We start from the raw sequence: 14,028 nt of genomic DNA on the forward strand, positions 1-14,028 counted from the left end.
TACAGTTTTTTACAACTGTTTACACACGTTTTCAAAACTCTGTGTCTATTTTTCAAAACTCCACACACAAAACCAACAATTGCTCACACAAAATGCAAAATGCCTTAAACCTCCAGCAAAATGACACACAACATTCAAAATGTCATACAGTTTTTTTCAACTGCTTACACACTAAATCTTTGCTTGTCACACAATTTTCTAAACATGTCCTCCAAACATCATAACCTGACACCAAATCTGCAAAACCATACACTAATTCTCAGTGTTTGACTCAGTTTTCAATTCACTAAAACACATTTTGCAAAACATCACACAATTTTCTACCTAACACACATAAATCTAACAGGAAGTAACTTGATTTCGTTCTTCAAACACAACCCATCAAAATGCCACACTAAATCACCAGTGCTTCACTCTTTCTCTTCACATGTGTAAACACTCTTTACTTTACTGAACACCATCCAATCATTGCCTTAGTATAGGTCTATGAATAGATATACTCTCTATATAGGTATGGACCCTTTCAATCTGCTCCTAGAGGATTTCCGGTTGAAATATTCAGAACCAATGCAGATACTTTGAAAATTACAGTAATCGGACTTTAGCTTACAGTAATGTTCTACAAAAAGTTGACTTTATGTAAAATTTTTCTTTTTACTCTATTTTAGTTTGACCCCCCCCCCCCCCCCCATGTACATCTGGTGGTCACAGTATTCTTCTTTGCTTTTTTTCTTGTTTGCTGTAAAATACTGTATTCGCAACAGCAAATTATTTGGGAGAAATCACTATTTTTGGTTTCAATATTGCTTGCATTTTTACTGTGTATTTCAATTTCTCTTTGTTGATACCGTAACTTTCACTCTTGTATGGAAATACATATAGAAAGCCTAAGACAGAAGAGCTTTAGGTTTTGAGCAACAGTGTGTACATGATGTATCCAAAATGTCATATTATGACAAACGTGTTTGTAATGTGAGGCGAATGTTTGCTTTAAAGATGTGTTTTTGACATTTTGAATGTTGTGTGTCATTTTGCTGGAGATTTGAGGCATTTTGCATTTTGTGTGAGCAATTGTGGGTTTTGTGTGTGGAGTTTTGAAAAATAGACACAGAGTTTTGAAAACGTGTGTAAACAATTGTAAAAAACTGTAAACACATCTTTAAATCAAACATTCGCATAATATGACATTTTGGATACATCATGTACACACTGTTGCTCAAACCTAACGCTCTTCTGTCTTTCATAGGCTTTATGTATTTCCATACAAGAATGAAAGTTACGGTATCTACAGAGAGAAGTTGAAATACACAGTAAAAATGCAAGCAGTATTAAAACCAAAAAATAGTGATTTTTCCCAAATAATTTGCTGTTGTGAATACAGTATTTTACAGCCAACAAGAACAAAGCAAAGCAAAATAGACCACCATATGAGGCAATGACCACCAGATGTACATGGAGTTCTGAAAAAGCTGATTTTGCCTATGGAAATGACTGACTACTATCAAATTACTTTGCTTTTTCCAAAGAAAAGTGTGTGTGTGTGTTTGTCTGTATGTGTGTGTGTGTGTGGGGGGGGGGGGGGGTATTCATAGGTCTATAGAAAAATACAATTTTGTGTTTTTTATACACAAAAACACAAAAAAGACACAAAAATATAGCAAAAAAGACAAGTTTTACTGTACATAAAGTCATTAATTTCAAAGTATCTGCATTGGTTCTGAAATCCTCTAGGGCCAGATTGAAAGGGTCCATACCTACATATAGAGTATCTATTTATAGGCCTATACTAAGGCAATGACTGGATGGTGTTCCGTAAAGTAATGAGTGTTTACACATGTGAAGAGAGAGAGTGAAGCACTGGTGATTTAGTGTGGCATTTTGATGGGTTGTGTTTGAAAAATGAAATCAAGTTACTTCCTGTTCGATTTTTGTGTGTTACGTAGAAAATTGTGTGTGGTGTCTTGCAAAATGTGTTTTAGTCAATTGAAAACTGAGTCAAACACTGAGAATTAGTGTATGGTTTTGCAGATTTGGTGTGGGGTTATGATGTTTGGAAGACATGATTAGAAAATTGTGTGACAAGCAAAGATTTAGTGTGTAAGCATTTGAAAAAAACTGTAAACACAATGTTATTAGCAGTTCTTACCTTACAAAAATGACATGGAAATATTGAATATGATTGTTCATGATTGTTCACATGCAGTATCTGCAACACTGTATATATTTTATTGCATACATATGACACTAGAAACATGAATATGCCTCTTCCTATTGTCACTGTTAAATGTTGACAAATTGGTCAAATTATGTCCTAGCGTATGATACCCTTCTGTGTGGGATGGCAGCCTAACGTCTGTCTCCTGAATGCTCTGTCTAGACACCTCAGGCAGTGGCTCCAGCATGTCCACGCCATCTCCAGATGCTCCCCAGTCCTTCTACTGGACCGGTCAGGTGGACCCAGACAAGCAGAACCTCTCCAGACCCGACTCCTGGTGGTCGGAGGTGGCTGATGCCGACAAAGGGGAGTACGTGACTCTGCAGTTGCGGCCGGGCGACACGTCGCTGGACTGGAGCGGATCCATGGACAGGCCCCGGGACGTGAAAGGTCAGGGGTCAGGCCGAGGTGGTCAGGACAGCCCAGGAGGGTCGGCGAGGGAGGAGGTAGAGGATGACGATGAAGAGGGCGCGTCGCCGTGGCGGACGGTGACCCAGAGTCCACCGTCGGGCCGGACGCTGACTCAGAGCCCCTCGACGACGTCCTCGACGACGGAGCGGAAGGAGAAGGATGCGCTGAACAAGATTGTGAACTCCTTCTGGAAGCCCTGGAACTACCTCACTGGAGCTGAGGAGGACGGCGACCCGCAGGAGGGGGTCCGCACCAGCACCATCCCGACGCAGACACAAACACAGACACAGACACAGACGCAGACGCAGACACAGACACAAACCCAGACGCAAACGCAGACGCAGACACAAACCCAGACGCAAACGCAGACACAGACGCAGACACAAACCCAGACGCAAATGCAGCGTACGCCAGACCCAACCAGCACACCAGTATCAGGTCTGTAATTGTATTAGACAGTAAATAGTGTGTGTGTGTGTGTGTGTGTGTGTGTGTGTGTGTGTGTGCGCGCGCGCCTCTTTTCTCTGAATATCTTTTCTGTCTGTCATGTGTCTGTGTCCATCATGTCACCCCCTGGATCAGATGCCAGCCAGTAAGCCTCTGTTTGCAGCACAGTCACCTTGACAAGGATTTCAAAGCATCTCTCAACATGAATCCCTTTGCTCTCCTGTTCATTCAACGTCATCTGTGTTGTTAGGGATACGTCTCTGTTTCTCTATAGCCTGTGTTGTTTTTCTCACAAGAGAAAAGAAAAGATGATCTTGACACCCGATGCTTCTCATTCGATGGCTCCTTTCATGATGGGTTCTCTCAGACAAATCCACCAACCAGGCAGGCAGTGGAGACAATGTCATTGTCAATGATAACAGAAAGGGAGAGGAGGAGGGGAGGAAATTATACAATCAATTATACAACAGTAAATCTGACCATTATGAAATGGGCATGCGTTAAAACAACAATGGCATGATATATGACTAAAGAATATACAGTGTCACAGCAGATTCATACCACTAGGAAGAACAAACAATGTGGCTAAATTACTCTGCTGCACACAAGTAATTTATGATCAGTTTGTGGCAGGCTTGTGCAAAATTCCAGAATTAAATTGAAACTGGATCTTAAATTCCAATTCAGAAGCAGAATTGCAATTCGAATTGTGCACAACCCTGGTTTGTGGAGACAACTCAGAATAGGATTGTCTGTACTGTAAGTAGAGCTCATAGGTGTGGTGCTACTCTGATGGACGTTTACATGTGAACACCCTGCTGCTTTACTCTGTTGAGTTACATAAGAGGATTACTGCTCAGTACTGTGTCCTTGTCGCAGGAGACCCCCTCACCTCCTTAGGCCTGAGAGAGTCCACACTGAGCCAGTGTGAGCACAAGGGACAGACTGTGTACAGGTTGGACTCATTAATGCCTGTTGATGGAAGTGACTGTCTATAATGGGTGTTATGTCACAACATACCACATAGTGTTTATTATTATTATTATTATTATTAACATACCACATAGTGTGTGACCAGAGGAAGTGTCTCCTCATCCAGTTATTTTTTAATCATCTCCTGTGTTGCTACTAGGAGATGTAGATTCTAGAGGGATATAGTAAACTTCTGTCAACCTCAGATATATATATATATATATATATATATATATATATATATTTTATTGTCTCCAGAAGCTCTATTTTCGACTAAGCTGTCACTGTCTTCCTAAAATGTAGGACAGCGATATGACAATCCTTCCACAGGGCCTTTTTAGTTGTGCTCATCTCTCATTTGCAGTGCCTATTCTTAGCTTCATGTTATTTTCAGTGTGACCGTGGAGACCCCTGCAAATCAATTCATTCTTATTTCTATCTTACATTTCAATTTTCTCCCTTTTTTAGCAAAACAATAGCGTTTTAGTTCAGCTATAATTTGGTACATCTTTCTTTCAAAGAGTATACTCTAGTGGACCAGAACCTATATCCATAATCCATAAATCCATATAATGTCATAAGTTTTGTGTTTCTATGAACACTATATTTGAATAGACTAGACAGAAGTAGTGAGTAAAAAATAACAGTTTTTAAGTTTGATTTTTTTGTATGTTGTTTGGTTTGGAGAGCAGCAAGTGACTTGTTTTAAATACACGCCAAGTCAGAGATCATCAGGGAGTGATGTCAGTGGTATCAGTCAGAGCACACATCCCCCTGGAGGGAGAATGAAAGGAAAGAGAGAGAGAATGAAAGGAAAGATAGAGGGAAAGAGAGAGAATGAAAGGAAAGATAGAGGGAGTGAGAGAGAGAGAGAGAGAAATGAGCTGGAGCTGAGGGAGTGGAGTTAGGGCAGAATGAGGCGTGGTAATGGATGCCCTCCTGTCAGCTCCGCGACTTCAAATTAAATGCAGCGCCTGAGACTAGCCTCCCTAAGCCATCAGGATACCTCTGCTATTTCATCACGCTTCCCCAGAGAGGGAGAGACAGGGAGAGAGAGAGATAGATAGAGAGAGAGGGAGAGAGAGAGAGAGAGAGAGGGGGAGAGAGAATAAGGAAAGGGGGACAGCTAGAGTAAATAGAGAGAGATAGAGCCAAGGATTCTGAGTAGGTAGACCCAAGGAAAGAGATGACGAGAGAGATAGAGAGAAAATAAATGGGAAGAGGGAAGAGTGAGAGAGAGAGAGAGAAAGGGGGGGGTACAGGGGGAGGATGAAGAAAGATGAGGTGTCGGAGCACGAGACAGAGCAGAGCCAGGGACAAAACCAGCAGCAGTCAGAGGGGCCAGGCAGGTGCCAGAGAACTGGGCTGAGGAGGAGAGGCAGTGGACGGCCCTGGCCAGGCAAGGAGGCTGAGCGGAGCGGCCTCGCAGGCCCCTGCAGAGGTGTGCTTAGGTTAACCGTCCCTCCGTCCGCATTAGCATGCAGCCCAGCCCAGCCCAGCCCAGCCCAGCCCAGCTGGAGGTCCCTCTCCGCCACTCTCTGGCCTCATTAATACAAATATCCTCTCTGGCCCAAATTCGGTGGCGGCCGCCATTAATGTTTAACTGGGAGAGGGAACTTAGTCAGGCTGGTGCATTATTCAAGCCCCTTTGGCAAATTAAGGATGGAGGTTTCTTGTCCCCGCGCCTTCTGAGCAGCGGTAATGAGCGATGGGGTGTGTGTCAGTAAATGAGTGGCAATGTGCAAGGGGCTCAGAGTGGGGCCCAACTGCAGTGTAAACACTCAAAGCTGTTTGTCATACTGTACCAGCCATGACTTAGAAAACTGCAGCCTTCATGTGAGCTAGGGCCGGATGTGACAGCCTGGCGTGAACAATGTGTACCTTCCCATAGAATGCAATTATATATGGTGTTATACTGTATATTTCAGCTTGCATCATACAGTATGTTATCATATGGTTGTGAAAAACAACTTGGTTTTTAATTGGAAAAAATAATTGTGTGACGTGTAGTTAGTGGTTAGGGATAGACGCAAACAGAATAGGCAAGAGGTACATTTGAAGGTGGGATGTGAAATGAGTGGATATTATGGTATGTGTGTAATGCAACATGGATGAAAGCTCTAAAGCCCATAGTAGCCCACCAGGCAGGGGCCGGCCCAGGCCAGACGTGGAGAACCGAGGGTAAGAGAGAGCAGAGCTGAGTGGCCGAGCAGAGAGTGTTGGAGGAGGAGGATCTAAGATGGGAAGGAGATCTGGGTTATGAAGAGTACAGAACGTAAGAAGCAGAAATCTAAATCAGTATGGTATGGTAATAGGGAGCCAATGAAGTTGCTGAAAGACAGAAGTCATAGTCAGTTCTATGGAACAGCCCAGAACACAAAATTCTGAATTCTGAACAAGTTGATGTTTGTAAGTTGAGTATGAGAGGACCCAAGAGTTAAAATAGCCAATACAAGAGGCCAGAGTGCATCAGGAAATGTTAATTCCAAGAGGAATGTCAATTTCATCAATATTGAGTTGAGAAAGTTACCGTGGAATGACATTTAGTACCTAGTGCATCTGCCCATGAACATTCACAGAACTGTAGCAGGATGCTCTTCGTCTTTTACACAAGGCATTCACTTGACTGCAAACGCTTGTCTCTAAGGAGCCTGCCTCTTGTATGCTTTTCAGACAGTTCTGGATAGCTGATGCAATTATTTAAAGGTTTGAGCTCACGCTTTAATTAATTCAGTCAGAGTTGGTCTCATTCACTGAAGGGCGGAGGAGCAAAGTCAGGGTCACAGCAGTGTCAGAGTGAGATGTTTTGCTCCTGTGCCGAGGCTGATCCTGATGGCTGCCTGCACCGAGTTGGTTAATTAATAAAACATGCTTTAAAAGCAGAGGGGGGAAATAATTAGGCCTAAACGGAGTTTATAATTGCGTTGTTGCTCTGCTTGTGATTTCCATAAAGTTCCCATGCATGAGATGCCTACTGAATTATTGAAGCCTAAATAATGATTAAACACCCCCCCCCCCCCCCCCCCTCCCATCATGCCAATGTGCTGTGTATGTGTGTGTGTGTGTGTGTGTGTGTGTATGTGTGTGTTTGTGTGTGCCAGGGGAGAGGGGGGAGAAAATATTTCAAACACCCTAATCAGGAATCACACTGAAAAAAAATATAGCATTTACATAAAAGAAAAGCAAATACGCAAATCTGTCTCCCCAATTCTGTTCCACCTCATTGGGAATCTGATAAAAGAAGCTCAAGTCTTGTGATAGTTGATTACATTGTGCATCTCCACATCAGGCAGCTTGTGGTGGCTGCGGGAGGTGTTTGGAGGTGAGCGCAGCATCAAGGGTAGAGCGTGAATGGGGCCAGGAGCAGCAGCATCAGTGCTGTAATTGGAAAAACAGCTACAGCGATCGGATGACTTGTTTAGCCACAGTCAGGCCGAGTGTGGCAGCACCCAGACTCTGCATGGCTGAAGGCGGATTTATAATGAGCATGCTTGTACAAAAATGCTTGTGTGCGTGTGTGTGTGTTTGGTGGCAGGGGGTTAGGGGGTAAATGAGTCTACTTTGGATAAGAAATCTCATTAACAAATGTAACTAAGTTATATTTTTATTAAGCTGAAGTAAATGGCAGGCAAGGATAGAGTGTGTGAGGCCTACCTGTTTTAATTTAGAGCTAATTTAGAAACAAGTATTTATTTTATCGTTAACAAAATGGTGAAAAGCATCATGCTGTGTTTAACTGATCACTGTACAATAGGGTAGAATTAAATCAACTAGTGTAATAGGATTGGACCAGTAAGAGTGATGAAATCAAATGAAACCCTGTTACATACAGTATCTTTAGTACCCTCAGACTAGCTTAAAATCCATTATAGATCATTAGTATGTGTGGACCGGTTCACCTACCTACTGTATCTATCCCCACCTTTTCTCCATAAGAAAGCCTTAAGACTCCCTTGTTTAAAGGAAGCCATTGTCTTCAGTGAGTATTATGAGGTAATCATAAGGGTGTGTTTTCCATCCCACAGGACTGATGTCGTGGTGGGGCCGCACTTGGCTTCTCAAACCGGCCCCAACCTCTGGGCCTTCACCTGGAGCCTCCACCACTAGCAGCGCGCCAAGGGTCAAACCAGGCCAGGAGTCCACACCTGAGGCCACCATCACATCAGGGGGCTGGTCAGTGGTAGTCCCGTCCAATGGCGATGAGCGGAAAGTGGGCAAAGGCGGCAGTAGCACATGGAGTGAGGTCAAGCCGAACACCAACCCCTCCAGAACCAGGTCCACCACTACGCCTCCGTCCAGTACAGCAACATCCGCCACCACCGTGTCGTCCACCACCAGCACTCAGAGAGGGAAGGGAGTGGAGGAGGCCCGGGGGGAGATTCAGTACGAGCGCCGGCCACCCAGCACGGGCCGAGGCAGGTCCAAAGGTGACCGATCCCAGAAAAAGGAACCCAAAGTTCCCAAGGGACCATCTACCACCCCCAGCCCCACCACCGCCGCCCCCTCTCCAACCGTGACCTCCCGCCAGACGCCAAACCTCTCGCTGGGGCACGGGGGCTCCGTGAAGCCCCTGACGGAGGACGCCACCCCACTGATCCAGTCCACCCGCCTGCTGCCCGAGCTGAGGTCCACTGCCCTGGAGGCGTACGGGCCCAGTGGGAGTGGCGGTCCAGCACCGGCCACAGAGGACGAGGCGCAGACTCTAGGCTCAGGAGTCCTGCTGCCTGGCAACCCTGCGGAAGACTTCGCCCATGGCAACGAGGAGCTGTCCCGGAGGAATGGCTCAGGTGGGGTTCTCTCTTTCTCTTCTTTCTCTCTTTCTCTTCTTTCTTTTCCTTTTGTGTCATTTCACCTGCTTCTCTGTGGGTCTAGTTTCCTTCAGTCTTTCTCCCTCCCTCTCTCTTTCTCTCCATCTCTCTCTTCTTGTCATGAACCCTGACTTAGATAATGTTTTATCTTTGTGTGCAGCTGGTTGCCTGCTGCAAAGTATTTCAAGGTTAAAGATGTTTCAGAGTTTGTCTTGTCTGCATAGCATCACAGGTGCTTTTTCAGCTCCCAACACGATAAAAGTGTGCCTCTCTAATTAACAAAACTTCTTGTGCTTGTTATGTGAGCACCATTCACCCCTAGCAGTGATAGATCAACACAAATATTACTTTGTAATAGCCATGCAATTATTTTAAGCAGTTCTTCTATTTAATTAATTATATTCATGTCTGATGTACCGTACAGTACATCTGCTGTACTTGAAGTGCTGAAATGCTTGCTACAAGGACTATCTGACAGTACGTTGTTCCCTAGCACATAAAAGCATGAAGGCCCTTTTAGATAGAAAGTGAATTGTCCTGCGCTAACTGCAAGTTAGTCCCTCATTCAGTCTGACACTGAACTGTCATATCCCATCACCCAGAACAACCTGTTAGGAGATACAGGGAGAGCCTTGCTGAGGGCCATCTTTGTTCTAATGAGAGCGACGAGAGTCTTATGGAAAGGTATCAACTACTGAATGAGGCCCATACTCTTCATACACTTGTATGAATTATTGATTTGTGGGTTCCTTCGAATGCCAAAAATGAAAGACAAAGGGTTGGCTATTTGGCTGGATTGTTTGGCTATTTGCACTGTTGTTTGTTGTTTGGATAGGGCTGTAGTTTCTAAGTCTCATCTTACAGTTTAATCACATTAGCTGATCAGCGGTCTAAGATTCCATGAGTCTATGGGGTATCATTCTTGTATTACTTCCCCTCTGTTTCTCTCTCTCTCTTCCTGTCTGTCTGTCTCTCTTTCTGTCTGTCTGTCCATATGTTTGTCTATTTGTCTGTCATATTCTCTCACCATTTTTCGTGTCAAGCGACTTTCTGTTGGCAGGAGATTATGGTGTTGTCAGAGAGAATCATAATGCCTGTGGCAGGGCACACCACTGAGCTACAGCTTATCTCTCCCCTGTCATCACCGTCAGACATGGCCTCCATCACTCTCTCCCTCTCTCTCTCTCTGTCAAACCTTACACTCCTCCCTTACTTTGTTTCTTCTCTCTCTCTTTCTCTTTCTCTTTCTCTCATCGCTGCCTCTCACCATTGTCTGTGCCTCTCTCTCTCTCTGTTTTCACTTTTTTATCTTTCAGAGTTTCTCATACCAACTCATATGAATTCTTATTTTCTGTTGAGCTATATTACACAGATGTTATCTCACAGTTTCTTAACCCCGAGCATATGCTGAGTTATGGTCCCTGTTGAGGAGTGGAACACTACCCTGTAATATAGGCAACATGGTCCTTGTTTGTTTCTACGTTTGCCGTAAATGCCAAGGTGTTCCCGTGGGAACCTGGGGTCTGGTGTCTGACACAGCATGTGATGGGAAAGTGTCAGCTCATCTCCAGGCCGATCGATTTTTCCACCCTGCTCCATTTTTATTGAGAGCTCCTAGCCCACAGCACAGCACTTTTTCTAACCTCACGGCCGCCAGCCCCCCCTCACAAAAAAAGACAAGAAAGAGAGAGAAAGTGTGCATCTCATCTTTCATAAGCCTCACGCGATTGCTGTGTCCGTTCCCCTCTACGAGGACAGTGGGGATGGATCCCTGGTCATTGTGTGCCACATAACCATCTCCATCAGTGGCATGGACGCTGTAGTGACCCCTGGATGAGACTTGACCTGTGCCTCATCTCTGCTGCTTGTTGAGAGGAAAGGACATGAGATTTAGCCAGCAACAGTACAGCAGAAACCCACTTGTGGTTGATTCTGTTGGCTGTTGTCTTTTACAAGATTCTCCTTATTTCCAGGAAGGTAGAGTAGAGAGATGATGGGTTCTGAGAAGCAGATTTATCTTTCAGGGTAGGAAAAGGTGAGCCTGGTCCTACCAGACTCTCGTACATTTCATAATGTACAGAGAGACTGGCCACTTTCCATGGCCAAGTGTTAATTGCCTTGAAAGCAAGTACTCTGTTGACGTTTAAAACTATTGGATCTGCCCAGAGCCACTCTGGATCTGCCATAACCAATCGCTAACATTTGGTTGTGACGTATGTCATGCTCAAACTAGCTCACGACCTCAACGTCATCGTTCTCAGCCACCCACTCTGTTCACTGATTGGACAGGTATAATTTGGCCTGAGAAAAACCGCAAATATACCGAAATCTCAGACAACGTACTGAAGGAAAATGAAAATTGAAAACCTGCAAATATACCGAAATCCCAGACGACGTACTGAAATGAAATGAAAATTGAGTGGAAGTACGTAGGAGGGCGGAACCAGGCTAGGAAAAGGTCTTGTGTAGAGGAGGATTTCTAGTGACAGCAGGTGAGAAACTTCTGTCTCCTAACCACAGCCTTGGTCTCAGGGGCCCTCAGCATCTCTTGTGCTTGGTTCTGGACACATTTTCACAAACAAGCCAATTGCATGGCACATTACAGATGGCCTCAAATCAGCCTGCTTGGAAACTGCCAATCCACATAGACAACATACCTTTGTGTGCCCCAATAATTTGTCACCTCCACACGGACTCCATATACAGTATACTCCTCCTGGGTATATTGTGCTGTCTATGTAATTCCCATGTATGAAGCGTGTGCTGTGCGAATTAATTAACTGATTTTCTCATGGTGATGTATCTGCAGCTGGCATGAAATCAGCACGTGTGTGTAATAGACTCAGTGAAGGGTCTGTAAGGATATGGACATAATTCAACTTAATGAAAAAACCTTCACCAGTCAGTTTGTCAACAGGCATCTCCATCAGTTCCACATGTGAACCCGTGGCACCCTGCACACTTAGCACTCTCCACATCCCACTCAGCGGAGCGGCGTGTATGTTAAAAGGCATGAGGCTGTAGTGCTACAGCATGTGTAGGAGAGGAGCTTGGGCACTGAGGAGGTTGGAGCGTGCTCAGACTGGCATTCAGAGCACAAACACGTCAAAAGAACCAACTCAGCGCTGAGATGAGAGAGCACCCCCTAATGAGCCAATTAAGCAACGAGCCAGGTGGCGAGGAAAGAGAAAAAAAAAACATGACATAGTTCACAATTATTTTCTAATAGAAAGCGTAAACATTCATTTCGGTAGGCATGTAGATGGAAGGGACAATTTTGAAGTGCAAAGGGAGTTAAATATTTAAGCATTGCACGTGTATTTCAATGTATATTGCTTTTTTTGCTGATCGTTGTATGTTGCCTACTTTTTTTGTTCCTTGGAGAGCAGCTCCTCTCCTTGTCTCTCTCCCTCTCTGAGGGTTGCCATGACAACTGAGGGAGAGTGCTATGGACAGGCTCCAGTGTGTGGAGAGGTGCAGCCTTTGCAAACATGTGCTGCAGAAACAAAAGAGCAGAAAAGAAAAGCAGAAGAAAAGAGAGGAGAAGAAAATGAGAGGGACAGGTTTGCTCGGCAACCATAGCAATGTCTCAGGCATGGCCCTCAAAACGCCCAAAGCACACAGGATGTGATTTAGGCTACCGGAACTCTATGCAGATCAGCAAAACATGCTGATTATGTTAAACCACTGAAGCACTGTGTGTATGTGTGTGTGTGTGTGTGTGTGTGTGTGTGTGTGTGTGTGTGTGTGTGTGTGAGTGTGTGTGTGTGTGTGTGTGTGTGTGCGTGTATGTGTGTGTGTGAGACAGAGAGAGAGAGTGAGAGAGTGATAAAGAAAGGAGAGAGAGAGTGAGAAATGTATGAAGAAGATGAAGAAAATGTGTGGACACCAACATGTGATCCAAATTGCAAACAAACCTTAGACTACATGCCAGTGAATTGGGAACTTTGTGTTTGTGTTATGTAACATGTAAGTTTGGGGTCAGAAAGATACTGGCATCCAAATGACATATGACCTACTAACAAAGGTATGTGCAATAGATAGATAGATAGATAGATAGATAGATAGATGAATGAATACATGTGTGAGTGTGTGAGTGAGAGTGAGAGATAATAAGAGAGAAACAGAGAGAAATATTGGATGCCACCATTACACAGCAGCCCAAATGGTCTCCCTGATGGCATTAAAGGAGATTTATGGGGCAACCTTCACCCTTTATTCATTCTAATCGTCCCACTAAATGTGTGTGTGTGGATCGAGCGTCCCAGGCTGCTGAGGCAGGGCCATATGGCAGATTAGTGGTGTGGAGATCAGCACTCCAACCAGCCTGGAGACACGGCAGCCAGGCCAAGTGTTCCACACCAACCAAGAGCTCTTTGTGTGTCCTTTCTTTTGCTGTGCTGTGTGCATGGAGGGGTGGTTTGGCAGGAGGCCTCAGAGTGAGTAAGGATGGAATAGTGTCTGATGTTCTGCTCTTAAGAGGGGGACGGGTGGGTGGGGTGGGGGTGGGGGGGTCAGCCTCTTTTAGCTTCTGCTTTGGTTACTTATGCTGGCCTCATCCCTGCTTTTAAATGGACAGCACGTAGAAAGTACACCATGCCACAATTCAACAAGTCTCCAGCTGAGACTATAAATGCAGCCTTAACCAGCCTCTTATTTACACCATAATCATAAGCAACCATTTTAGAAATGTTCTTAGAGCATGTTACAATAAGTTTGGATAGTTTTTATCCACCCTGTGTCTTCAAAAACTTGCCAAAGGTGTTTATTTTTAGAGGCTCATATGACTCTCATCAGCACTAAGCTACATCCTCAATTTGGAGTCTGAAAGCAAGGTACTTCAGAACAAACACATTGTCATCTATTTTAAAAAATCTAAAAAAGTGTGTGTGCGCGTGCGTGTGTGTGTGTGTGTGCATGTGTGTGTGTGTGCATGTGTGTGCGTGTGTGTGTGTGTTTTGTCTCAGTAGCATGCCAGATGAGCCCGTGTCTGCATGGAGGAACGTGTCTGCCGGAGGGGGAGGGCTATGGCTGCTTCTGCCCGCAGGGTTTCACTGGAGAGAGCTGTGAGATCGGTGAGACACAATTACACTTTATTCAACATTAACAATGGGACCTGGGACCTTTGACATTTGTTAAACATTTAACACAAACATGGAACGTTAAACACTGAAA

The 14,028-nt window shown here is 44.6% G+C and overlaps 1 protein-coding gene across 1 annotated transcript in view; it reads left to right on the top strand.

Moving 5' to 3' along the window:
* Positions 1-14,028, top strand: part of ncana (neurocan a) — a 77,596-nt gene that overhangs the window by 43,526 nt on the left and 20,042 nt on the right. The window contains exons 8-10 of the mRNA XM_042108637.1: positions 2,378-3,064; positions 8,071-8,832; positions 13,824-13,928. Coding sequence (XP_041964571.1) covers positions 2,378-3,064; positions 8,071-8,832; positions 13,824-13,928 — 1,554 coding nt within the window. The remainder of the gene's footprint in view (positions 1-2,377; positions 3,065-8,070; positions 8,833-13,823; positions 13,929-14,028) is intronic.

This window comes from Alosa sapidissima, chromosome 1 (genome assembly GCF_018492685.1).
Source record: "Alosa sapidissima isolate fAloSap1 chromosome 1, fAloSap1.pri, whole genome shotgun sequence".
Lineage (NCBI taxonomy): Eukaryota > Metazoa > Chordata > Actinopteri > Clupeiformes > Clupeidae > Alosa > Alosa sapidissima.